At 37.3% G+C, this 27,901-nt stretch overlaps 1 protein-coding gene, 1 long non-coding RNA gene and 1 other non-coding gene across 3 annotated transcripts; 1 reads left to right on the top strand and 2 right to left on the bottom strand.

Annotated features, from left to right (window-relative positions):
- The first annotated feature begins 757 nt into the window (after nt 1-757).
- On the top strand, nt 758-864 carry LOC131622126 (small nucleolar RNA R71). The gene has a single exon (XR_009289760.1). It is a non-coding gene; the product is annotated as a small nucleolar RNA R71 (small nucleolar RNA).
- Nucleotides 865-2,553: 1,689 nt separating this feature from the next.
- Nucleotides 2,554-7,293, bottom strand: LOC131622040 (protein MAIN-LIKE 1-like). The gene is made up of 2 exons (XM_058893090.1): nt 4,996-7,293; nt 2,554-4,880 (listed from the first exon to the last, which is right to left on the bottom strand). Exons 1-2 carry the CDS (start codon nt 5,386-5,388, stop codon nt 4,269-4,271), a joined length of 1,005 nt encoding a protein of 334 aa, XP_058749073.1. The 5' UTR covers nt 5,389-7,293; the 3' UTR covers nt 2,554-4,268.
- Nucleotides 7,294-24,068: 16,775 nt separating this feature from the next.
- LOC131622039 (uncharacterized) lies at nt 24,069-26,886 on the bottom strand. Its single transcript, XR_009289745.1, has 4 exons — nt 26,072-26,886; nt 24,940-24,997; nt 24,652-24,855; nt 24,069-24,559 (listed from the first exon to the last, which is right to left on the bottom strand). It is a non-coding gene; the product is annotated as an uncharacterized LOC131622039 (long non-coding RNA).
- Between the last annotated feature and the right edge of the window lie 1,015 nt (nt 26,887-27,901).

Raw genomic sequence — 27,901 nt, 5'->3', positions numbered from 1 at the left:
AGCGGGGGGAGCGGTAGGTGCTTGTTGTTGAGCTACTTGTGAAATTTGAGTTTCTAACATTTTGTTATGTGTAGCTAAAGCATCTACTTTGTTCGATAATTGTTTTAGTTGCTCACTATTATGGATGTTTTGATTTAGGAAGTCCTTGTTGGTTTGTTGTTGGGAAGCTATAAAGTTTTCCATCATGATTTCTAGGTTCGACTTCCTAGGGGCGTTTTGAGCAGCTACAGGCGCTTTTTGATAGCCAGGTGGGACAGCAGGTGCTTGTCCAGGCGCGTACAACGCATTGTTGTTCTTATACGAAACGTTTGGGTGGTTCTTCCATCCAGGGTTGTACGTGTTAGAATAAGGGTTTCCTTGAGCATAGCTTACTTGATCAGATGGGATACCAGTCAAGAGTTGACATTCGGCAACTGCGTGTCCATTCAATCCACAAATTTCGCAGTTAGGTGCTACAGCAGCAGCGGTGGCTTAAGGAGTGATGGTTAAGTTTTCGATCTTTTGAGTTAAAGCGTCTACTTTAGCGTTAACGCGGTCTATACCACTTACTTCGTACATTCCTCCTTTGGTTTGGGTTTTCTCTAGAGCGGCTCGTTCTCCACCCCATTGGTAATGGTTTTGTGCCATGTTCTCTATGAGGTTGTATGCTTCATCATGGGGTTTGTCCATTAATGCTCCGCCAGCAGCGGCATCTATAGTCATTTTAGTGTTATAAAGTAGACCACCATAGAAAGTATGGATGATCAGCCATGGTTCGAGTCCATGATGAGGGCATAGTCTAAGCATGTCCTTGTATCGTTCCCAAGCTTCGAAGAGTGATTCGTTATCTTTCTGGTTAAATCCGTTGATTTGACCTCTTAGCATAGCGGTTTTGCTAGGCGGAAAATATCTAGCTAAGAATACTCTCTTCAATTCGTCCCATGTAGTTATGGAATTAGAAGGTAGGGATTGAAGCCATGCTCTAGCTCTATCTCTCAAGGAGAAAGGAAAGAGTCGTAATCGAATAGCTTCGGAACTAACGTTGTTAGCTTTGACAGTGTCGGCATATTGCACGAACACAGATAAATGGAGGTTGGGGTCGTCTGCAGGGCTTCCAGAGAATTGGTTCTGTTGAACAGCTTGTACCAACGAAGGTTTCAGTTCGAAATTGTTCGCCTCAATCGCAGGTGGTGCGATACTTGAGTGCGGTTCAGCGCGTGAAGGAGCGGCATAGTCTCTAAGAGGACGAATAGCAGCCATCTCTAACTTCGAGGTAATTTGATTAATTTGATCAGTAAAGATCAATTCCTGATTAATCGGAATTGGTGCTACTTCGGGAAGATTGCGAGCTCGACGTTTGACGTTAATAAAACGTTCGATCTCGTTAATTCGTTGTATTAAATCTCCTCCTTGTGAACGAGTATTTGGCATACAATCGTTCAAAAAGAAAGGAAAGAATTGCCCTAGTCTCTACGGTGTAACAGTGAGTTACGATATCGACTTAAATAGTCCCCGGCAACGGCGCCAAAAACTTGATCGCGACTTTACGTGTCTATTAATCTTATGACTGCAAGTGCACAGTCGTGTCGTGTAGTTTTAAAAGATATCGAATCCACAGGGACTATGAATCGATCTACCGTTATCTAAGGTTACTATGTAAAGCTAAGGCTACTAATATTTCGATTGTTTCTAAGGGGAAGTGATTGTGAATTCTAAGAAATATAATAATAGACGGATATTAGTATGTATTTCGTTTAACTTTAGGTGATCCGAAGGTCCATTGGCTAATGTATTAATTCGATTAAAAATTTTTATTAATTAGATTGATTAAAAGTCCTCCTCTCAAACTCTCGCTCTGTTGATTTAGACTACTATCCTAACTCGTAATGTACGCTTTCGCCATCCCATTAGATTTTAGAAAAGCTTTTTGGAAACAACGTAATTAATAAAATGCTTGTTTTATGAAGTTGTTATCTACTTAAATCTCCTAATCTCAAACTTTCGCTCTGTTGACTCGGAACATTCTAATATCCCTAACGTACGTTTCGCCATCCCGCGCGGGTGTAAAAACATTTTTTGAAAATAAATAAGTTCTAATTAGTCTTAATACGCTTTCGCCATCCTTAAAACTAATGTCCTATGTCTACTATCCAGTTAAATATCTCAAACTTTCGCTCTATTGATTTTAACCTTTGACCGTCTTAACCCTCTCAAACTTTCGCTTTGTTGGTTTTAAGACTACTAATTAAATTAGACATATAAACCAAAAACAAGTGATATTTAATAAAATATAATTAAGCCAATTTATTTCGGATCCCACGGTTAACTTACTTTACATACCGATATCTTAGTTAATTAGCCAGACATATTAATACGGTTAAGCATGCATAAATTAATTTGGTTTATAATAGAAGGCGTGTTAAATGGCATACAATATATCATGCAATAATAATATAAATAAAGCGGTAAATTATAAACCTGAAATAAAATAAATCTGAATTGAATTGAATCTTGAACTATCGAACTTCCACCACAGGTTGGTTGGATCGTTCTTCGGAAATTAATGGGCAGAAATTTAAAACAGGGAATATAAAAATAAATCCGACGTAAGGTTAGATCTACAAAAGGTTCACAACAATTTCCGGTGTAGAAATTGTTGTGAGAAAAATAAAGCGGTTTAATTGAAAGCAGGAAAGACAATGATGGTCGCGGAGTAATTTCGGCAGCACTTCATTAGCAGAAAATCGGACACTTTGAACTGAAGTAGCAGCCTCTATTTATAGGTGAACTTTTGCAGTTGGATTCCGTGAATGTAGCACTTCTGGGCTGGGACTCGGAGACGCACGTCTCCACTTCTTTAGGGAGACTCAGCAAAACGACTTGAGACGTGCGTCTCAAGTGGAGAAAATATAGGGGGAGTTGGAGACGGACGTCTCCTCTTCGTGACGTGGCAGAGAGAGACGTTGGAGACGGGCGTCTCCACGTGCTCTTTAGGTCTTTACAGCTCCTTCGTGGGCTGGTCTCTCTCTTTGGGCTTTTGGGTCTCCTTTTTGCACCCCTTTCTTACTTCAGCACCCCTTTTTCATCTTTTAGGCACAAATAGTAGTCATTTAGCTCCATTTCTTCTCCTTTTCACAAATAATCTTAATAAGAGCGTAAAAACCTGAAACAAATCAAATACTCGCATAATATCATAATAAAACAATATAATCAACGGAAAATGCTATAAATATTTATGGATTTCAGGCTAAATATATGATATAAAATCGTATTATCAACAAAAGTATTTAAAACCACATACAAGCATTTCAAAGCAAGACAAACGATTCAAACAAGTGAGCTAAGCAATTAAGAGCCCATGGATAACCATGGATACAAAGGGGTGCTAACACCTTCCCTTTGTATAACCTACCCCCGAACCCAAAATCTCTTTAAGGTCTTTTTCTGTTTCTTTTATAAACCTTTCCTTAATTGGATAAAATAAAAGTCGGTGGCGACTCTCTGATTTTCACAACTCAAAAATAAAAGAAGAGTCAGTTCGCATCCCACAAAAAAAAACCGAGGACGACAGTCCCGCCCAAGCATCTCTATCCGCTGGCAGATCGGCAGGATATCAATGGCGTGGTCATCCTCGGCCTGCTGGTTCTCCAGGATCTCCTCGTGTGTTGGCCTAGGAGCACCGGGAGCGTCGGGTGTCAGCAGAGGATGTGACACCCGATAGAACCATGTGACGTACCCCTCCACACTGTGTCAGTCCTGGGTGACCCGCATGCGACGATACTCCTCTGGTACCACATGATGCTCCCAATCCTCAAACATGGCAGTGAGCTGCACTCTGGTCACTGTGTCGGGAGCAGCCTCAAAGGGTGACCTGGGTATCATCTGCACAAATCCGAACTGCCGCATGCACCGCTCAGGGAGATACCGGACCATGATGGTAGTCCCGCATGCCAACCAGCCAGAATATAGACATATGCCGTCAAAGGGGACAATCTGAGTGTAGTCACTGAACGGCCTCCAGGTGACGTCATCGTGCATCGTGCGGTCCAAGTACCCACGGTATTGTCCCACCGCATTGTTCCCCCTCTGGAGAACGTATCTGGCGGCCCTGGGCATAAATAAATACGAAACATAAGTAAATACGAAACACAAATACAAAAAATAAATAAATAAGGAACAATTAAAATGAAACGTACCGTGAGTAGTGTGCAGGATCCGGTCAACTGCCTCGTCCTCCAGTTAGAGGCCTCATTCAGCTTCTGGTATAGGTATGCCAGAGTAGCTGCCCCCTAGTTCCACTGGTGAACGGTGGTCAAGTCCATGAAGTAGCGGAGGTAGGTCACGTCGATGTACCTCGCACTCTTGTCCACAAAGATCGCAGCGCATACCACATGCATGTACCAGCACCAGAGAGCGCAGCCACGGTGATAATGTGTAAATAGCTCGTCACCCGCATCCTCAGCCTCGGCCGCCGCCACCAAGTGGTGCTCGAAGTAGCGGCTCAGTATGGTGAACCGGATACGAGGCCCAGATGTCGTGGCGCACTCAAAGTCAGCAACTTCGGGCTCCATACCCAAATAGAGCGCCATCCACTCAGTGGCTTCGACCCTCTGGATCCGGGAGTGGGTCAACAGTGGCCCCCTGATCGGCAGGTGGAGAAGACACTGCACATCATGCAAGGTGATCGTCATCTCCCCAACCGGCAAGTGGAAAGAAGACGTTTCCTTGTGCCACCGCTCCACAAAAGCCCCCTGCATGCCGTGGCTGATGGTGGTGTACCCCATCATGCAGAGCCCACTGAGCCCTGAACCTCTCACAGCGTCGTTAAACCACTCGGCAGTCGGTTTAAACAGACTGAAAATCTTTCGGGCATGGTTCACCATTTTCAACGGCTCTCTCTCCTGTTACAAAAAAAACAAATAAAAAGTATGTTAAATAGACGGTTAATAAAATATTGAATAAACGTCTAAATTATAAACGGTTAAATAATGTAGTCGGGCAAATTATAAAAAATACCTCTCCCTCCCAGATCCGCCGAGCGACGTGATCACGGTAGGATATCAGCACTAAAGTGTCACTGGGCCCTCCCGGGAAGCCCTCCTCCTGCTCATCCTCCTCCCCGAGTGGAGGCTCAACATCTGGTACATCCTCCGCCTCGTGGTATGATACTGCCACCTCCGGTACCTCCTCCTCCTCCTCCTCTTGCTGGCGGGAAGAAGATACCTGAGCCAGACGACTCCTCGATCCAGATGTAGAGGTACCCTCGTCCATCTCCACGGGAACTCGCACACGTCGTCCCCGGCCCTGCCCCCGTCCACGTGTCGACGCCAGCTGCGCCGCCCGCTCGCGTCTAGCCGACGCAGTCTGGGTCTCTCTACCATGTCTGATGCGTGCTAGGTTGTCTGACATGTGTAGCAACCTGCCCTAAAAATTAAGCTTTAGAGTCGCCACCTATTCTGAAGGGCGAATAGGAAACCCTACGCAGTATAGAGATCAGGGTAAGATACTATATTCAGGTCGAGGGAAGGTGTTAGGCACCCTCAACCCTTTCCTAAAGGCTAACATTTCAAAGATGAAGGTTTGTGGCAAAAGATAAAGAAAGATGACAGACAATAAATAGAGTTAAAGGCTAATTATTCGAACATGATTAGAGTTTGGAAGAGGGGGACTCGCCTTGTTGCCAAGTGCCTACGTATCTCCTTATGGAGAATCAGAGTCAACGTAGTTCGGGGAAGGGTTGTACGCCCTTAGAGTTGAAATTTGATTTGAGATGGTTTGAAGGCTTTTTGAATGGCCTATCGTAGCTTCGAATAAGGATGAAAATCCGTAGTTTGAAATTTGTGGTTTGAAAAAGACAAGTGTTTTAAGAGTGGGCGTACAACCCTAATTTTAGTATGTACTATTAACCGCAATGATCAATAGATTCGATCACCATAGTTAACAGATTAGTAGTTGTATCGTTACCAATTTTAATCAATTGATTTGATTATCACTAATAACGAATAATAGTATTTTTTAAATAATTTTATGAATTAATTTGTATCGTTACCCCTCGTAATCAATGGCTTTGACTAAAAATAATAACGAATTTTTATAAAGGGAAAATGCTAATCATCGTAACCAATAGCTTTGGTTAAAACCATTTAGCAGAATAAATGTTATTTGAATTTAATATTTATATTAGTATAAAAGGAATATTTAAATTAATTAGTTATTTTATTGTTGTTCTTTTAATGTTTTTTTTTTTTGTTTTTTTATAATAATTAAATGAATTAAACAAATTAAATAAATAAATTTAATTAGAAAAAAAAGTAGAATAAAAAAGATAAAACAAAATAAATAAGTTTTTTTTTTAAAAGAAAAAGTATCACGTGTTCCTAATCCACTTTTTTAGCAAAGACAAATATCAAATTTGACTTAATCATCTCAAATTAACCATTAATTAAAAAAAGAAAAAAAACACAACAAAAAAAGTATGTGCAACAACGTCCCTTCTCTCTCTTTTTAATTTTGACTTTTTCGAAGTATATGCTCTAGCCAATAATATAACAAGTGGCAGCTTATAATAATAATAAATAAAAATTAAAAGCCATCTAATATTACAACACAAAGCAGGAAATGTTCTTTTTTTCATTCTTCTTTCTACCATAAAATATAGACACACATATAAACAAACCGATGAAATTACAACAGATGATAGGAAACTCACTTGGTGGCGGTGCGGACGCAAGAGGTCTGGAGTTGCGCAGTCGGAGCGGTGTAGGCTTTGGGTTGCGGAACAGAACCGATCTCGCGGTGGGTCTTTCGTCCACGATGTGCGCTTGCTGTTTGAGCGGCCAAAGCAACGTGTCGGTGATGTCGGATCTCCGATTCTTCTTCTGTTTTAAACCTGCAAAAGACAACAAACAGCGACTTTCCACCCTTTTGTTTTCAATCTATGGTTTGTTTTTGATTAGTTTGAAAGTCTATTTGATGACTGAGGGAGAGGATTGTGGCGGTGTTTTTTCGGTTTTCCTCTCGATTTTCTTTTTTCTCTCCCCGGCCCCTCTGATTCTCCTCTTGCTTTATAGTAGAAGAATAGGTTTTTCGAATTAATTGTTTGATTCAATTTTGGGATGAAATCCGATTTGCTGTTTTATTTTTGGTAATATTAGAATCAGATTAATTTTGGGTGACTTTCATTTTGGAATGAATGTATTTCTTTACAATTTTGATTTTGGTAATTTTTGGAAAAGTTTGAATTATGTGATTTTTCTCATGACTGGTTTTGATCGATAATTATACTTAACAAGAGGAAGGAAGTGATTTGTGATGATTTTGGTTTTAAACAACATAAATAAGGTTATTACTAATAATAATATTTAATAGTAAGAAACAACTAATAATAAATATAGTAATAATAATGATAAAATGTTAATATTATATACTTCTAATAATCATGAAAACTAATAATAAACTTATTCTTATAATAATATTTTTTTTTTAGTAGTACAATAGCATGATAGTAGAATAAAACTATAGAAGCTAATTTCTAAAATTAAAATGATATAATATTTGAAAATAATGATAATAAGAATACGTATAACTTCTAAGAACTAATTAAAACTAAAAACTAAAAAGAAGAAAAATTAACTACCTATAATACTTAAAAATCTAAATTTCTAACACTTATAATAATAATAATAATAATAATAATAATAATAATAAAAATTTAAGAAGAATAGAGCTGATAAAAATAAAATACACCTGCGTTCCTTATCCTCGCCCCTCTATTTAATGGGCCATTGCACACAAACGAAATAAACTGACACTAAAAAATACATAAAGGTGGGCAAATTTTGGGGTATGACAACATTTTCCTGAAAACAATTGAAATCGATTAATATGCGAGACAACATAAAGAACTAAAAAAAATTACACTTCTGATACAATTCGGAAGTTCATTTCCGAAACTGGGAATGGAGGTGTTTTCGGAAATGAACTTCCGAAACACCCCTGCGAAGAACTTCTCTGCAACCTCCAACGGCAGACCCCAAAATCCTAAAACATAACTAATTTTATTCATTCTAAACAACCTAAATAGCAGTTTAGAGTTTGACTAATGGATCTAAACAACCTAAACAACCCTAATAGAGATATAATAATGGATCTAAAAATTGAAAAAAAAATGCACTAAACTTACCACTAATAGAGTTTGGGATGATTTAGATTGAGATTGGAAGAAGATGTTGGCAATCTCTGATACTTCACACTTGCTTTTTGCAGAAATTTTGAAGAGAGGTTGAGTTTAGAATATGATTAGGGTTAAATGAATGGGGGAGGGGGCTGTTTTGCTTAATCTGCAAAACGCCCAGTATTTCGGAAATGAACTTCCGAAATGCTGTTTTCGGAAATGAACTTCCGAAATAAGACAAATTTTGAAAAAAAAAAAGGCGCTTTCGGAGATGCATCTCCGAAAACACCTTTTTCTTGCATTTCGGAAATGCATTTCCGAAGTCAGGGGTACTTTGGGTTTTTCACCAGAGGTGGGCTAGAAGGTTGGGAGGTATATAAAGAAATTTTCTTTATTTTTTTTATTCAAAGGTTCATATTATAATACTCAGTATAATTAATTCCTAATGGATATTATTAATTTATTTAGGCTTTGTTTGCGAGTTTGGAGGGAAGGGGAGAGGAAGATTTCCGAAAACAATTTTTTTAAAAAAATTAAAAAAATATTTGACATTTTTTGAAAATATGATTTTGTAAAGAATGTTTAGAATTACTATATTTTTTAACTTTTAGAATACTATAACAACATAAAAGATATTTGGAAAATTTATGTAAGCCCTCCAAAAGCCCCCAAAACCCTCCTTCAATATAAATTGCAAGTTCTCCCAAATTAGGGGATTTTTGATGTTATGAATAAAAGTCAAACCTCCAAAACCCTCCCAACCAAAATCTTTCTATTATTTTCACCCAATCCTTCATATTTTTCAAAGCCCTCTCCTCCATTCTCCTCCAAACTCACAAATAAAGCCTTAGTGATGATCATTAGAGCTCAATTATACTAAACACTTCTTACATTATGTTGGAAAATAAGAGATTAACTGAGTGGGAAATGGAACTTTAGACTTTTTACCCTTTTAAATAGGCATTCTAAGTCTTGTTTGGTTAACACTAGTTGGACTTGAAAACAAATTCAGATTTTTGAGGGAGGGGAAGAGAAGAGAACGTGAAGTAGAGGGAGGAGGAGAAAATTTACTTTTGGTCAAGCTTCAAGTCTTCATCATCTTTTGCATGCACAAAGCTATTGTTCCAAGCTCTGATTTTCATCTTCTTCCTATTGTACATCATCATCGTCATCCTTAACAAGGTGAGACTCTAGTTAGAGACTTAGGGTTTTATGAGGTTTGTATGTGAAGGATAGAAAAACACTTAGAAAAGGGGGGATTGAATAAGTGTATCTCAAAAACTTAGAAGATAAAAACAATCAACACAATGATTTTTATCCTGGTTCATTGTTAACCAAACTACTCCAGTCTACCCCCTTAGAGTGATTTACCTCAACTGAGGATTTAATCCACTAATCCAACTGATTACAATGGTTTTCCACTTAGATAACCTCTAAGTCTTCTAGAGTCTACAGATCACAACTTGATCACTCTAGGAATCCTTTTACAATCTGTAGCAACCTGCCCTAAAAATTAATATTTAGAGTCGCCACCTATTCTGAAGGGCGAATAGGAAACCCTACGCAGTATAGAGATCGGGGTAAGATACTATATTCAGGTCGAGGGAAGGTGTTAGGCACCCTCAACCCTTTCCTAAAGGCTAACATTTCAAAGATAAAGGTTTATGGCAAGGTTTATAGCTAAGGAAGTGAATAGGGGAAAAATTGAGATTTTAGGGAGGGGGACTCGCCTTGTTGCCAAGTGCCTACGTATCTCCTTATGGAGAATCAGAGTCAACGTAGTTCGGGCAGGGTTGTACGCCCCTTAGAGTTGATTATAGAGATTGTGTGAAGTTGTTTTGAAATTGTTTTGAGGCTCTTCAAATTGCCTATCGCAGTTTGAGTTTGATTTGAAAGGGCATTTTGAGTTGCCCAGGATAAAAATACTGTAGTATCGTGGTTTAGTGTATTTTAGATGTTTCGGGCGTACAACCCTGATTTGGCACAATTAACCGCAATGATCAATAGGTTTGATCACCATAGTTAAAAGATTGGGGTTTTGCACCATTACCAATTCAAATCGATTGATTCGATTATCACTAATAATGAATTAACGTATTTTATTATTTTATGAATTTGTATTTTTATACTGTTACCTCTCATAACCGATTAATACGATTACAAATAATAACAAATTGATAAGGTCTGCTAATCATCATAACCAATAAGATGGTTAAAACCATTTAGCAAAATAATGTTTATTTTAATTTATAGGATTTGATTAATTAAATTAATCGATTATTAACCATCGCGACCAATAGATTTAGCCGGAACGAATAATAAATTAAATCCTAATATCTTTGGCTACGTGGCCAATGGAATTGGGCGAACCCTAATTCCTTAATATACTTATATAGGGTTTTTATGTGATTATAATTAGTCAAAATTAATTGAAGTAGTAGAATAATCGGGATAGTCGGGAAAAATCCTAAATCCTAATTATATTATTAATTCAAATTAAAGATCAAATTATAACCATGCAGTAATATATTAAGTTTAATCTAAACATTTAAATAAATAATAAATTAAATAATGTAAAGAAACCTGGTACTGATCATGCGTTACGCCTCCTTGAAGGAGTACCACGGAGCTGCACTCCTTTGGGCGTTAGATCTGGTATATAGGAGATCTTACGGTGATGATTGAAGGGTGCATGGTATGCTCTTGCGCTGGAAATGCACTGGATCTGCACACGTATAAGCCAGAAAATTAATGAAGAAAATAAAGTGAGGTTGCTGAGAATCGAACTCGCAACCCCTTGGATACAGGTCTCCGTGTTCAGCCAACTGTGCTGCGTTCACTTGCTGTTAATACTAGCGCACCAAACCATAATATACGAAAAACCAGCGACCCAGAATTCCAAACGCTTGCGTCTTCTCCTTGGCTACGGCTGTTTGCAAAAAAAGACCATGGAGTTGTCCCTGCAAATCTGAATCCAAGCAAATACAGTGAATAAATAAATTATAAGATCATGGATTGACTAAAAATGGCCTTCCGAATCCAATAGTATTATCGGTTTGTATTAGTTTTGCTTGTATCAAAAGACCCCAAATATAGAGCTTCAAGACCTAACAATGGTGATTCTTGAAACCTGCAACAAAAATTCAATTGAATGGTTCTAGAATATTCCAAGCATGATTATGAGTATGAATATACGGTTAAATTATACTTGCAGCGCATAAATTCCCATAATTCGATTTTCCTTCTTTCTTGAGTCTTTTCTTCTTCCTTTTTCACGGTCTTGGAGGCAGCCTCCCTCTCCCCCTGCACAAAGTCTTTTTTTTTTTTATATTAGTCTAGTTAGGTTTTTTTTCTATACCTAATGGGCCTATTGCCCAACTAACTCAAATTGTAAAATAATAAATCTAATAATTATAACAATATATATTAAATCCTAATAATATACAATTAAAAATAATAAATCTAATAATTCTAACAATATATTAAATCCTAATAATATACAATTAAAAATAATAAATCTAATAATTCTAATTCTACCTAATAATATTAATAAAAACTAGTTAGAAAATCCTAGTATTAACAAAAATTAATAATGTTAGATGCTAATGGTTAGTCATGATAAAATAATAACAATCAAAATGTTAGTAAAACCCCGAAATACCCCCCAAAATGATAAAACCCTTGTATTAATTGTGCCCAAGCGCTTGGGTCCCAAAATACCTGTTATCCACACCTCTATTCCAATTTATAGGAGAATGCTGCTTTGAATAGTCCCTTGAACCTTGAATTATTGAGGATGAAATGCGGAGGGCAAATTTTGGGGTATGACAGCTGCCCCTGTTCAATCTTCTTAAACCTGAAGAATCAGATAGGCACGTCTGCCTATCGTGATCTAAAGGTAGAAGATGATTGGACACTGAAATGCCCTAAAATTTGCATTTATCGAGGAGAACTTCCGTGGGAGATGGGCTTACAGATGCCACCCAGGGTAAATATCACTCCTTCTTCTCTTTTTTCTCTTTTTTTTTTTGCGAAGCAGATGCTCCTTTTTTTTTGAGGAGCTACGCATTTTGATCGTAGCGTGGCCTGAAAAGGCAGTTTTGACTTTATGCAATGCTTATGATGCATGCGATGCATGATGCAGTGAGCTTCTCAAAATAAATGAGAGCGGTGTATGTATATGCAATATGTATGAATGAAGTATGTAAGTTGAAATGATGCATGATTGTTAGTTTATGTAAATCGAAGTGTGTTAGTAATTCTGAAAAGAAAGAAGACACCTTTGATTGTTATTGAAGTTTTGGAGAATATCACTGCCGAGGGACTAACGCGATAAACCCAGTTGAGGAATCGTTTGAAAAATCTTGTATGCCTGGAAAAGCTCCTAGAAAGGATGGAATACGTCTTGAAGAAGACTTCCTGGAAAGGTTCCTGAAAAGGAATAGCGAGGACCTTTTGTTGGTTGTGTAATTGGCTTGCTATGGTCAGCAAGCCTCCGCAGTTTGTGAACCCCTACTTACTATAGTTCTAGTAGGTCTTCGCAGTTTGTGAACCCCTACTTACTATAGTTCTAGTAAGTCTTCGTAGTTTGTGAACCCCTCACTTACCACAGTGCTGGTAAGCTATTCGCAGTTTGTGAACTTCTCACTTACCATAGTGCTGGTAAGCTACTCGCATTTTGTGAACCTCTCACTTACCATAGTGCTGGTAAGCTACTCGCAGTTTGTGAACCTCTCACTTACCATAGTGCTGGTAAGCTACTCGCAGTTTGTGAACCTCTCACTTACCATAGTGCTGGTAAGCTACTCGCATTTTGTGAACTCCTACTTACTATAGTTCTAGTAAGTTTCGCAGTTTGTGGACCCCTACTTACCATAGTTCTGGTAAGTTTCCGTAGTTTGTGGACCCCTATAGGATTGCTTGCTATAGTTCTAGCAAGTTCACCTGCACCAACAGGGTTATCTGCGAGCGTTATCGCAGAATTTACCTGTACCATTTTAGGCTGATTTGCTATGCTCATAGCAACTTCGCCTGCACCAAAGGAATTACTTGCCATGGTTCTGACAAGTGTACCTGCATAAGAGTGATCGTCTGCTATAGTTCTAGCGAACTTACCTGCATGAAAAAGATTCACCTGTTTTGGAGACTCACGACTATAGGGTCGGAGAAAATACACCTTTCACAACACGAGGGTTGGAGACTAGGCTTTTGTAGTGTGATTTGGATTTTGATGTAATAGTCAGACGGGAACTGACTACCAGACGGGAACTGGATTTAATGATTTTCTAGGACGAGAACTGGTTTTTAAACTGGTTTGGATTGCCAATAACAATTGGGCTTTTGTATATGCTAATGCTAATGCGTATGCATGTATGCTTTATGAGTGAAATGAACAACAAGGTTGTTATCATCGGTAAGGTTACCGGAAAGCGTCAATCAGGCGATTGGGAAGAATATTTCAGTAAGGTTACTGGCATCGGTAAGGTTACCGGAAAGTGGGTGGATAATGCTTATGCTCATGTATATGTGGACTGATGTAACGAATGAAACGAAGTAATGTCTTCTATAAGACTATCTGAAAAGGTCTTTTGAATGGATATAAAAATTTGTCTTGAAGAAGACTACCCGAAGGGGTCCATAGAATGGATAGAAATTTGTCTTGAAGAAGACTGCCTGGAAAGGTTCTTAGAGTAGATAGAAATTTGTCTTAAATAAGATCACCTAAAAAAGTTCTTAGCAAGGAATGAAGAATGTCTTTAAAGACGACTACCTGAAAAGGTTGAAAGATGTCTTGAAGAAGACTACCTGAAGAGGTTCCTGAGAGGGATGATGGATTGTTTTTGAAAAAGAGACTACCTGAAAAGGTACTTAGGACAAGCATGTCTCGAAGAAAACTACCTGAAAAGGTGCTTAGAAGAAGAATGTCTTGCAGAAGACTACCTCAAAAGGTACTTAGAAAAGGGAACGTCTTGAAAAAGACTACCTAAAGAGGTTCTTGGAAATGGTGATAATTTGTCTTGTATAAGACAGCTTGAGGAAACTCCTAGAAAGGATCGTGAGATTCGTCTTAAAGAAGACCACATAAAGAGTTACGGTGTAATGTATCAACCAATGTATGTAATGCATGATTTGTATGTATTTGTGTGATGCTCCAATGGTAGGTCAAAGCGTATATAGTTCGCTGGAGTTGCAGGTCTGTTTGCTAGGATGGGGTGTGATGCTAGCGCGATTTCCCAATACCTGTTTTGTTTGAGCTCCGAAGATCGTAGTTAGGAGAAAGATTTGTTCGATGTTGTAAAGTGCGAGAACGCCTTTTTCCTTTTGTTGTGTGTCTTGCGGATTTGATATCCATTGCCCTAGTATTAGAAAGATGCTTATGAAGGAAGTGCCCCAGGGAATAGCCTTGTCATATGCTTCGATGTTTAGATTGAAGGGTGTGCCCCTGATCTCCAGGTCATGGAAGGTTATCCATAGTGTTCTATCCTTTGAATTTGAATTCTTCCCATGTCTGACATGCCCCTGTTTGAGATTGCTTTGAGATGTGCCCCAAGTCGATTGAACCTTAGGGAGACTGCCCCTAGTTAATAGGATGTTCGATTGTATGCCCCTGTGCTCCTTGAAATTTTTGCCCCTGTTTAGGAGAACCCCCTAGATGTGGTTCCCCCGACTCCAGGGTCTTTATTAGAAATGATCACCTTTGATTAACCCATTTCGAGATTTCCCCGATGCTAAGTGTATACTCGTAGATGGTGTTGTACCTTTTGAGAAGTAGCTCCAATGGAATGCGTATGCAAGTTTTGAAATCGAAGTCCGTTATGAATTAGGACTGGATGGTTTTGGAAAGAATGCTTGAAGAAGCACATTGGTTAGAGATAGTTTTAACAAACATAGGAGTCAGTATAACAAATCCTGCTTAACATGCTTTCATGGTTAACCTTGCCTCAATTAGGACTTTTAAATGTTGTAACTTGGCCTGGTTCATGTTTTAAGAAACAATGGATATAAGGCTCAAAATTTATTTAACCCACCCCTTTCTCCTTGATGTTCTCCAGATCCTAAAAATTCGCCTAATCCAATGAATGTGCTTTGTTTACAAGAGAATTGTTTCAGTTCCAATGTTGAGCAAAAGCCTTAGTAGAGATTCAAGCATTGACGGACAAAAGTTGTAAAGATCCAAGCATAGGCGAGAAGCTTCGATGATTTAGCAGTCACAAGATTGTACTTTGTATTTTGCCTTTGTTTTATTTATCCCTTATTTTTGCATGAACCAACTCCTTGAGTTTGATCCATCGGGATGCCCTAATTTTTGCCTAAGTCGTTCTTTTGTTTTCATGGAATTTTCCATTTTGACTTAGCGGGCGTCTTTCTCCTTTTTCTTTCGAATGCTCCTTTTGAAGTACTTGATCCTTGGATATTGAATGTTGTGACTGCCATGTCGATTTTGATTTGTAAGCTTCGCCTTTGATACTTCCTCGATCTTGAATGATGTAATGAGGAAGAAGATTGTTGTGAATGTTATCTCCATTACTTCCTCAATCTTTGATGAATGCGAGGAAGAAAATATGCTTGAACCTTTGCTTTGCTTGATCCTTTGCTTGGATTGAGTGATTCTCTTGACAACCAAAATACACCATTGAATTAATTGAAATCTACCCTGCCCCTGGTTGAAATCAAGGTTTATTTAAAAAGTAGAAGAAAACTCCAACTCCTGGCTCGAGGGGGTGACGAGGGATTAACATCCTTATATCTCCACTATTTGGGAATGGAAACAATGCCTGTACATCCTCAGCTCGGTCTTACCTTGAAAGCATATATTTAGCTGGACTTAGTTATTTGTATTCGTCATTCTCCCTCAAGTTTGTTAATACTCTTAGATTTGAAATTTGAAATAGAATAGAAGTGTACGAGTGAAAACTCGTAGTAGTGAGTGAATGAAGCGGATGAATTGATTTCAAAACATGCATGATTATTTTATTGAATTACTATTTGAAAGATACAATGTTTATACACGGTAACACTTAGCGATTGTAGAGTTTACAATTTTGACATGATAATCATCTATTAATCCTAGGGACAATCTCCTTTGTTGATCCATTGACCTTGTTTTATTCCTTAATTGATGAACTTGTAGATGTGAAGGGTAACCTCGAGTGCTCCTTGGGCATGTCAAACTTGTCGGGAATAAATTGTTAGCGGTGGGTTTTCGTCGTATCGGAACTTCATGAGTTTCTCTTGACTGAACCTCTTTTGCTTTTCCTAAGGATAGTATCACCTATGACCCTTTTTTCTTGGTGTGGGGCTGACATATGTCGAATTCCCTCCATCGTTGTTATGCCTCTTTGTTCAGGATATTGCCCCAGTTGGACTAATCCTTGCCCCCAGGTTATCGTAGAGCGTCCTCGAAAGTTTGATATGTTCTAAGATGAACCCCTTTATAACTAGATACATCTTGAGTGTATCTATGAGGGAACTCTTTGTTGAACTAATCCTTGCTCGATGACAACCTTCATTGTATTCATAATCCTGTTACGACAAGGCATGGACATGCGGCTGGCATGGCGAAGGGCGTCTTTTTTCCTTTAGCAAGACTAAGATCTTTTATTCTCCTTGCTCCGTAGTCTACGATCCTTTGATTTTTTTTGGGAGTTTCGGGAAACCAGCTAGCATGGTTGGTATGAATGCGGGCGAAGATAGAAATGCAAATGTGAATGTATGAATGCATGAAAATGCAAATGCACGCGTAAGCGAGAGACTCCTTACATTGTAACTCCGTGTATGCAATGCAGACGTATAACATATGATCCTAGGGATAGCCTTAGAGGCGACATTAGACCCTCTTGGAATCTTTACAGGATAAATGTTATGACACGCTAAGGGAAATCCCTTGGATTCGAGAGTGTGCAGAAGATAGCGGCTAGCGACCGTTCAAGACAGTCACTAAATCTCATGGTCATCGAGAGACCAATCAATGTGTACCAATGACTTTGTCCCTTGTGGGAAGGTTCTCTATGCGGAACACAACCTATCTAAGGACGATATGGACGAAGAGAAATCCCTACAGGCTAGGGATGTGATGTGTAAATGGAGATCCAAACCCTACAAGTTAGAGGGTGCGCGGGAATAAGCATGGAGTGACCGTTCAGGACAGTCACTAGATTTCATAGCCATCGAGAGGCCAATCGAACGCATGCTAGTGAAGTTGTCCTTCGGGGAAGGACGCGTCATTGTGGAAACACGTGGATGTAACAGAAAATCCCTGTATGCTAGGGAGTACGTAGTAGCAAGCACGGGGTGACCGTTCACGACAATCACCGAATCGCATGGCCATCGAGAGGCCAATTGACGTGCGTTAATGGAAATGTCCTTCGTGGGAAGGACGCGTAGTTGTAAGAATACAAGGATATAAAAATAAAATCCCCACAGGCTAGGGGATGCATAGATGGTGATGTCTTCCGTGGGAAAGACACGGTCTTTTAGAAATTAGAGTCCCTACAGGCTAGGGACCACGTAGGGATACCTGCAAAATCAAAACACATGGATATTCGAAGTATATAAATTGCAAACATATGAAGAGAACAACAGTACAAAAGTCCTAGGTTCATAGGTTCGACGTAGCGGCTCTAGGGAGCCTACCCTTTTTTTTGGGAGTGTTCTAGAAGGTCTCATGGGGTCGTTCGTAGCCTCCGAGACTTTTTCGTCTCTTCGGATTTTGGAACAACTCATTTTATCCATGAGGTTCGAATTTTTGGGGTAGGTTCCCGGAGAGATCAGCTAAGTATCCAGTCCAGCCCTCCACAAAGTCAAGCTTCGTTTCGGACCTTTCCGAATACCCAACCCACTCCGGGTGGAGTTATCAGTGAGACTCGTAAGGCGATTCATGTCCCCTTTTGGTCTCAAAGTTAACTCCCACACTTAGGTTTTAACAACAATATAATATACCCAACAGATGCAATAGAAATAGAATATTCACTTAAATAAATATTTAATTACATTGCAGTAATGAAATCGCAGAGGAAAATAAATAAATAAAATTTAAATATTTATACTAACCTCGAAATCCGGCCGCTTATAGTTTAGACAATATATTAAAGCAGCAAATATTTAAAAATATATATTCACAAATAAATGAATAACAAAAAATTAAAAAAAATAGATATTTACAAAAATAAATAAACCCTAATTTTTGGCGTATTAGCCAAACCCTAAAAATTTCGCCAAAAACCTAAACCGTTTGCCACAAACCTAAACCTAAACCCTCTCAAGCCTTAGGAGCATAGTAATTCACCGTTAAGTGTGTCCCCAGCAGAGTCGCCAGCTGTAGCAACCTGCCCTAAAAATTAATATTTAGAGTCGCCACCTATTCTGAAGGGCGAATAGGAAACCCTACGCAGTATAGAGATCGGGGTAAGATACTATATTCAGGTCGAGGGAAGGTGTTAGGCACCCTCAACCCTTTCCTAAAGGCTAACATTTCAAAGATAAAGGTTTATGGCAAGGTTTATAGCTAAGGAAGTGAATAGGGGAAAAATTGAGATTTTAGGGAGGGAGACTCGCCTTGTTGCCAATTGCCTACGTATCTCCTTATGGAGAATCAGAGTCAACGTAGTTCGGGCAGGGTTGTACGCCCCTTAGAGTTGATTATAGAGATTGTGTGAAGTTGTTTTGAAATTGTTTTGAGGCTCTTCGAATTGCCTATCGCAGTTTGAGTTTGATTTGAAAGGGCATTTTGAGTTGCCCAGGATAAAAATACTGTAGTATCGTGGTTTAGTGTATTTTAGATGTTTCGGGCGTACAACCCTGATTTGGCACAATTAACCGCAATGATCAATAGGTTTGATCACCATAGTTAAAAGATTGGGGTTTTGCACCATTACCAATTCAAATCGATTGATTCGATTATCACTAATAATGAATTAACGTATTTTATTATTTTATGAATTTGTATTTTTATACTGTTACCTCTCATAACCGATTAATACGATTACAAATAATAACAAATTGATAAGGTCTGCTAATCATCATAACCAATAAGATGGTTAAAACCATTTAGCAAAATAATGTTTATTTTAATTTATAGGATTTGATTAATTAAATTAATCGATTATTAACCATCGCGACCAATAGATTTAGCCGGAACGAATAATAAATTAAATCCTAATATCTTTGGCTACGTGGCCAATGGAATTGGGCGAACCCTAATTCCTTAATATACTTATATAGGGTTTTTATGTGATTATAATTAGTCAAAATTAATTGAAGTAGTAGAATAATCGGGATAGTCGGGAAAAATCCTAAATCCTAATTATATTATTAATTCAAATTAAAGATCAAATTATAACCATGCAGTAATATATTAAGTTTAATCTAAACATTTAAATAAATAATAAATTAAATAATGTAAAGAAACCTGGTACTGATCATGCGTTACGCCTCCTTGAAGGAGTACCACGGAGCTGCACTCCTTTGGGCGTTAGATCTGGTATATAGGAGATCTTACGGTGATGATTGAAGGGTGCATGGTATGCTCTTGCGCTGGAAATGCACTGGATCTGCACACGTATAAGCCAGAAAATTAATGAAGAAAATAAAGTGAGGTTGCTGAGAATCGAACTCGCAACCCCTTGGATACAGGTCTCCGTGTTCAGCCAACTGTGCTGCGTTCACTTGCTGTTAATACTAGCGCACCAAACCATAATATACGAAAAACCAGCGACCCAGAATTCCAAACGCTTGCGTCTTCTCCTTGGCTACGGCTGTTTGCAAAAAAAGACCATGGAGTTGTCCCTGCAAATCTGAATCCAAGCAAATACAGTGAATAAATAAATTATAAGATCATGGATTGACTAAAAATGGCCTTCCGAATCCAATAGTATTATCGGTTTGTATTAGTTTTGCTTGTATCAAAAGACCCCAAATATAGAGCTTCAAGACCTAACAATGGTGATTCTTGAAACCTGCAACAAAAATTCAATTGAATGGTTCTAGAATATTCCAAGCATGATTATGAGTATGAATATACGGTTAAATTATACTTGCAGCGCATAAATTCCCATAATTCGATTTTCCTTCTTTCTTGAGTCTTTTCTTCTTCCTTTTTCACGGTCTTGGAGGCAGCCTCCCTCTCCCCCTGCACAAAGTCTTTTTTTTTTTTATATTAGTCTAGTTAGGTTTTTTTTCTATACCTAATGGGCCTATTGCCCAACTAACTCAAATTGTAAAATAATAAATCTAATAATTATAACAATATATATTAAATCCTAATAATATACAATTAAAAATAATAAATCTAATAATTCTAACAATATATTAAATCCTAATAATATACAATTAAAAATAATAAATCTAATAATTCTAATTCTACCTAATAATATTAATAAAAACTAGTTAGAAAATCCTAGTATTAACAAAAATTAATAATGTTAGATGCTAATGGTTAGTCATGATAAAATAATAACAATCAAAATGTTAGTAAAACCCCGAAATACCCCCCAAAATGATAAAACCCTTGTATTAATTGTGCCCAAGCGCTTGGGTCCCAAAATACCTGTTATCCACACCTCTATTCCAATTTATAGGAGAATGCTGCTTTGAATAGTCCCTTGAACCTTGAATTATTGAGGATGAAATGCGGAGGGCAAATTTTGGGGTATGACACAATCAATGTAAAAATAACGTTTACAAGAGTTTGAATGCTTCTAATAAAGCTGTAATCACAACTGTGATATTTCTCTTAAGTTTTATGCTTAACACTCACTAAATATTACAAGAGTTTGTGAGGTTGAAGATGAAGTTCGTAAGCTTTTGAATTTGACAGCAATTCTGTATATTTGCGCAAGTGTTGTTATTTTGCTTCTGATCAGAACTTCTATTTATAGGCGCTGAGAGGAAATGACCGTTGGGAGCATTTAATGCTTTGCGTGAATAGTACAACGCTGCATTTAATGTTTCACACTTTTGTCAACTACCTCGAGCCTTGCTTTTGCTGTTTTTACTGACTTTGCCTTTTGTAGCTTCTAACGTTCCTTTTGTCAGTCAGAGATTAGACGTTACAGCCTTTCATCTTGTACTTTCTTCTGGACTCAGATTTTGTAGATAACAACGTTTGAATATCAGAGTCATCAGCTTTGGTGCAGAGCATCTTCTTTCTTCTGACTTTGAAGAGCTTGAGCGTGATACCATCAGAACTTCAGAGCTTGTTCTTCTGATTTCCATTCTACTGATGCTTTCCAGTTCATGTTCTGATTCTGCATGACCATCTTCTGATGTCTTGCCAGAGCATGTTTTGATGAAGCCATCCAGAACCTTCTGAGTCAGTTGCTTCTGAGCGCTGATTTGTGCATACTCTTTATATATTTCCTGAAATGGAAAATGCAAAGGATTAGAGTACCACATTGTCTTATACAAAATTCATACATAATGTTATCATCAAAACACAGAATATTGATCAGAACAATTCTTGTTCTAACAGTATGAAATTGGGGAAAATGAGGTTTTTATGAGAGAATTCATATTGCATGTTCATATAATGTATGTATCTATGTTATTTTCTGTCATGAAACTGGGTATACATGATTTGGATGATATTAATATGTTGATACATGTTGGGTTTCATATGGGGATAAATGGAAATGGAAAAGGGGTGTTAGAACCCTAAAATTCATGTTATGTACTGTCAGGTTCGCTTAGCGAATTCTGTGTTCGCTTAGCGAAAGTCTGCGGACTTAACCAAATTTGTGTTTTACTAAAATGACTATAACTTGAGTTTTACAACTCGAAATAGAACACAATCAGAAGCGTTGGAAATGTATTTTAATGCTCCTTGTGAATATACTTAGATATCATGCCTTTGGTTCAGTTGTGAAATATGTCACATGAATGTTGTGATGCATGACGATGAATAAACATACTTGGCCCTTCGATCATGTCCAAAGAATGTCATCCCTTATGTAATTTCTATATCAGGTTATTAAACCTTGGTTATAAATGTTCTATATTTCCTCTTTATCCTTGTTGGTGGGTCTATGGAGTATTGTGAAGTTCTGATTTTTCCGAGTTTCAGGTCTTTCGCTTAGCGAACTTGCTTGAACATAATTGCATGTTTTGCTTCCCCTGAGTGCGGTTCAGTTCCGTAGGGGGAACCGAATGCCTCCTTAGTCTTCTGTGACATATAAAATTGTATTGTGGAATATATTATATCATGTATGATCACTAATTGCTCATGTTATGGATATCTCTAATGAATACATGTATATGTTGGATATTAGTTATGTGATGAAATGTTCGCATGTACATGTATGCTCGTTATATTGTACACACCTGAGATACCAGTGTGATGTGCTAAGAGTAGTGTTTTAAAAACAGGACCGGTCATCAAACCGATGAGGGTACTGGGTCACAGGTTCATTGGTTGAACCACTGAGTGATTGGTCGAACCACATGACTAAATCAGATAAAACCAGATAACTCGGTTGAATAAACCAGTCTCTATTGCAGTACTATATGTTTATTAAATTGATCGAACCGGATGACTTAGTCTCTGAGAAATATCATAACACCTACAAAATTTTAAAATTTTAAAATATCATAATTTCACATGTTTATTCTTGACCTTCAAACTCTAAATAAAATCATCTCTCACAACAAAATAATACAAAATATAAATTTAAATAAATTTTAAATCAGATCTAATTGCAAACAGGGGAAAAATTGTTCCAAATAATGTTTGAATAAGGTATAATTATATTTTAATTATATTTTAAAAAAATCATGAAAACGGCGTCGTTTTGTGCGAAAATAAAAGAGCATGCATTTGAACCACCGGTTTTTTCCAGGTTTGACCAATTTTGGTCGGTTCTCACCATTTCAATAACATATTTGGTCAAGCAATCAGACCAGACCGGTGACCTCTCTGGTTCTTGGTCTAACCGGTCCGACATGCCGATTCGGCCCGATTTTTAAAACCTTGGTTGAAAGGGTCTTGATGATGGTGTTCCTCCGGTGGATAAAACGTCTGCGTGCTTGGTATGGTGGAGTTGGGATGCCATGTAAGAAACATCACTCTGAATAACCACCTCTAGTGATGCCACGTAGGCAATATCACTAGGCTTTCGCCCGGGGGCTCGTGTAGTCATGATGGCGTATTTGCACTAGAGGTTAACACATTTGTGTATGGGTGATTGATGGGGTCGTGACGCCACTTAGGCAATATTTTTGGCCAGGTTACATTCGGCTTTTGTACTCGTACTGATACTTATCCATTTTCGCTGCTTATGTATGATATTCATGTATTGTTTTAATGTCATATATGTATTATCCTAGGCAATGATGTGTAATGATGTGTATAGGGTGTTACACATATTTTTTCATTAAACTTTAAATTTGTTCAATCTAATCAATATAATTTATTTTCTTTTTCAACTAGTGTCTTGCCCGTGCGTTCGCACGGGTACCCGTCGTGTTTACGCATTGTGGTCGAGGAAAATAAAAGATATAGGGAAAAATAAATTTTGAAGGAAGAGGTTAATATAATAATATAAAAAAAATTAACAATATAAAAAAATAAAATATAAAAGTATTAATAATATAAAAAATTAATAATATAAAAAATTAATAATATAAAAAAATCAAATATAAAAGTATTAATAATATAAAAAAATCAAATATTTCAATTGATAATACTAAATCATGTTTGATGTTATGTTTCATGATTTTTTTTTAATTGTATGTAATATTTTATACTTTAAAAAATAGAAAAATGAAATATAATGTGGATAATATTATATAAAAAATTAAAGACTATTAAATGAAAATTAACTTTCATTTACAAGTTAAAAGTAGAAAAAAGAAAATAAATTAACCTTCTACCATTGAACCTGGTACACAAACCTGGCTGATGAAGTAGAAGAAAGTCTAAACAGAGAGAACTATGTTGACATTTACAAATAGAAGCTCCTTCTATTTCTATACATACAAAATATTCTATGTTAGAGCAAAACGAGTCGGGAAAACACCTTTACACGTTTCCCATCATTAGCAAATGAAAGTGCAATAGATCTAATAAGTTCCATCAAGGTGCCAATATGATAAACATTCTATATACTGAAAGATAAATGTCTCCAAACTTAAGTATGTCAAATCTCATACCAAAGCTTATAACCACAACTTGGGAATCATCGGTCAACCTGCATAATTTAGTCACTACACTGTAAAATTCAAATATCCAATGTCATTCATCAACAATAATCTTCATGTTAAGTCAGTTCAGTTATTGTCAGGGGTAGGATCACGGGTTTAAACCCGAGACATTCACTTGTTCTGGATAAGCTCCAGCAGCTGTCTCACCATTAAGCATCACACAGTCTCTTCCATCCAGAACTGCATTGGCAACATCAGTAGCTTCGAAGTTCCCTGCATAGTTAACAATTTCAATAAGCCATAGCTCCATTAACATTCACCTTCAAAATCATCGATTAAAATATATATAGAAATTTCCAGTATACCAATGGTTTACTCAAAATGCATCAACATGGCTTTAATCAAAGGTGTGCATCAACATCAACATAAACCCCAACATGATCTATTTTTTTTTTATGAACACTACAATAGAGTAACATACAAAGTAAGGGAATAAAACAGACGAACAATATTGCAAAGGTTTCTTGACACTCTGCTAACTTCTCTGAAGCTTCTATTATCTCCCATTCCTGCAGAATTCTTAAACAAACCTCAAAACAATATTGCAACAGAGTTTGATTTTCCTAGTAATGGAATAAAACAGCCGAACTTACAGCTCACAGCGGGTCATTTTTCTTATTAACGTAATCATTCGAGTGCGCCCTTTTCATGCTGAGAGGATAAAAAAAAATCATATATGAGTATGACAATATTTAAATAAGAAAATAAGAGCCAAATGCTTCAAAATAGTGTAGCACCGACACCTCTAAAAAAAGGCGATTCCATGCCAGTGTCGTGTTTCCAGTATGTTCGTGCTTCATTGCTTCAAAATTATATTACAGTCGTGAACATAGTTATAGAATATATTGAAGGATTAGATTAATTTGTACCTTTCAAGCTGAAGCTGAAGTTCAATAAATTTCGTGTCTAATTCTTCACAATAGTGATTCTTGCTTTCCAGTTCCACTTTTAATTCCAAAATCTTGTGATAAGCCTTGTTTAGTTCGGTTTCTGTAAGCTGAGTGTCATGATCTCTATTTAAGGATCTTTCGTTTTGCATTTGATCTTCAAGTCTTTTATTGGACTCCTTTAAGTTTTGTAACTCAAATCTCAAGCTGGCAATCGTTTTCTCTAATTCCTGAAATCGTTTCGTATCTATGACTGTTCCGGTTTCAGATTCATGTTCACTTCACGTCTCATCCCAATCAAATTGTTTTTTAATTTTATCCTCCATACTTGAAACATCGTGATTGAAAAGTAATGATTGATAATCCATTCCAATGCTGTAGTTAGTTTTATGCCAAAATTTTCATGACCAGCCTTACCATTGAGCAAACTGTAACAGGCATTGAGAAATTTCTTTAATACATCAATAAGATCAGATGTTCTGCCTTTATGTGTTCTCGTTAACTCGTGTAAAACAAAACACAAGATAAAGTTAAAATTTGAAACACGTTTGAAATAAATGGATAAAGAGCATTCAACATTTTGAAGAATAGCTGCACACATGAAAATGATAATTTCTTCTTACTCATTGTGTTGGTTCTAGTGCTAAGGTTAATAATTAAGATAGACACATAAATCAACAGGAAAAAAGATATCAACACATAAGGCTAACATGCTCAGGAGATTTTGACTTGCATTGATTTGGTTTTTAGTTTATCATTACAAACAAATCAAAATTTCCCTCACGTAATTTAAATTCATTCATTTCCGCATATAATGATACAATTTAAAGCAGCATACCTGTGTGCCATGGAGTTCCCAGTTTTTTGTCAAGCGCATCCTGAATTGGCTTGTTGGTGTTATCTTGTGCGGTTGCTGGTAGGATATATAAATAATGAAGTTAGAAATCTTGTGCTTAGTAAAAATCAAGGAATTGTAATGTGAGTGTACCTGTGGTCATGATAGCTGATTTAATAGTTGCAGTCATCCAATTCGAATGGAGAGTTTTGATTAGTCCTGCAATTCCAGCCACATGGGGGCAAGACACAGAGGTTCCTTGCAATACATTGAATGGAACTCCTTGGCGATTGTCTGTTAGTAAGTTGGATGCACTTGCAAATAGTGAATAGGCAGCAAGTATGTTCACACCAGGTGTGGTTACATCAAGATGAAACAAAAACAAATTTAAGAAACCACATCGAAAAAAATAAAGACAAATTTAAGATGTTTTATAGATAGTTGATACGTTGAGTATTGGTGGTTGAATCTTCCAGTAGCATTCTCTTGCCGGTAAAATGTTCCCTCAGTATCAAAAACCAAACCACATTCAGTTTGAAAACCATTTCCGGGAAGAGAATTACCGCATTGACACCGAAAGCGGTATTGCGGAAGTTAACAACATTGCGGCGGAAAACAGTGACTCATAAATGAATACTCTTTGAATAAAATGTTAATTCCACTCCCATGAGGGAAAATTAGATACAGCTGGTTTAGCAAAATAAAGAGATATCATATTAAACAATAGACACACTATAGATTATTGCAAATAAGCGCGAGACTTTCCAGATAATTCTAATAAGCATGAGACATCCCTTGCTTCACATCAGCCAATTTCTTCTCCACTCATGGTTTTCCAGTAAATTGCAGCCTTCCCAAATTCAAACATAGCCCATGAAGGTAGCTTGCACCTGTAAACATCAATAACATATGAAGCATAGACACACTAACACCAAACATGATATTGACTCATCGATACTAATAGTAGTTTGAAACTTAGAATAACTAAATGTAACATTCAAATTTAAGTGTCCATGTCAGACACCAGACATCTGATACTATTTGGTGTCAGACACACCTTCAATTTTAAGTATCGATTATACATAGTTCCTAGCTTTATAAGCATAACAAATAATATTCCTATGATCATTCTTCTCCATAGTCTTTCCAAATAGTGGCGCAGAGCGGCCGGCCCTAAAAGTGGGATAGAGATATAGTGTATAGAACGATGACTGCTCTATTTCGGGTTTTTTAGAGGGGAAAAGGATAGCGGGCCCGAAACAGTAAGAGTAGGATCTGTAGCCACCCTGCCAACCAAACTTATTCCTGTGAGTCATCACAACATTCTAATTTGTAGAAGAAGAAAGAGATTGTTACATTAGAACATTTGAAAACATATGTATGTAAATGAGCTAGAAATTGAAAGTTCTATCAAACCCACTCATCAGTAACATTATAACAACAGTGTCCTCAGCAATCTTCCACAAACCTCATCACATTAACAACAACCATTCACACAATACCCGCCTTTCAACCATTCAAAGCCGCAGCAATAATACTCCTCCACCATACCATCGCTGTTGAACCAACACAAACAGCCACCTTGTAGCACGACAACCGTGAATACTGCATACAGTTAAAATCCAGCCCTGCATACACTACTAAACCCACACAATTCAACCAGTTAATTCATTTAACCAAGGGGCATGATGCAATCACGATACAGGTTCAATTAATTCAGGCGACACATATATTTCCTGCAGGCGACATCTATCTATATTTATCATCATCAAATAATAACAAATATAAATTTTCATATATTTCACAAAATACTTAAATTAAGTATTCAGGAGT

The sequence above is a fragment of the Vicia villosa genome, unplaced genomic scaffold, assembly GCF_029867415.1.
Source record: "Vicia villosa cultivar HV-30 ecotype Madison, WI unplaced genomic scaffold, Vvil1.0 ctg.000024F_1_1, whole genome shotgun sequence".
Classification (NCBI taxonomy): domain Eukaryota; kingdom Viridiplantae; phylum Streptophyta; class Magnoliopsida; order Fabales; family Fabaceae; genus Vicia; species Vicia villosa.
The sequence above is the reverse complement of the archived record's forward strand: the minus strand, read 5'-3'. Positions and strand labels throughout refer to the sequence as shown.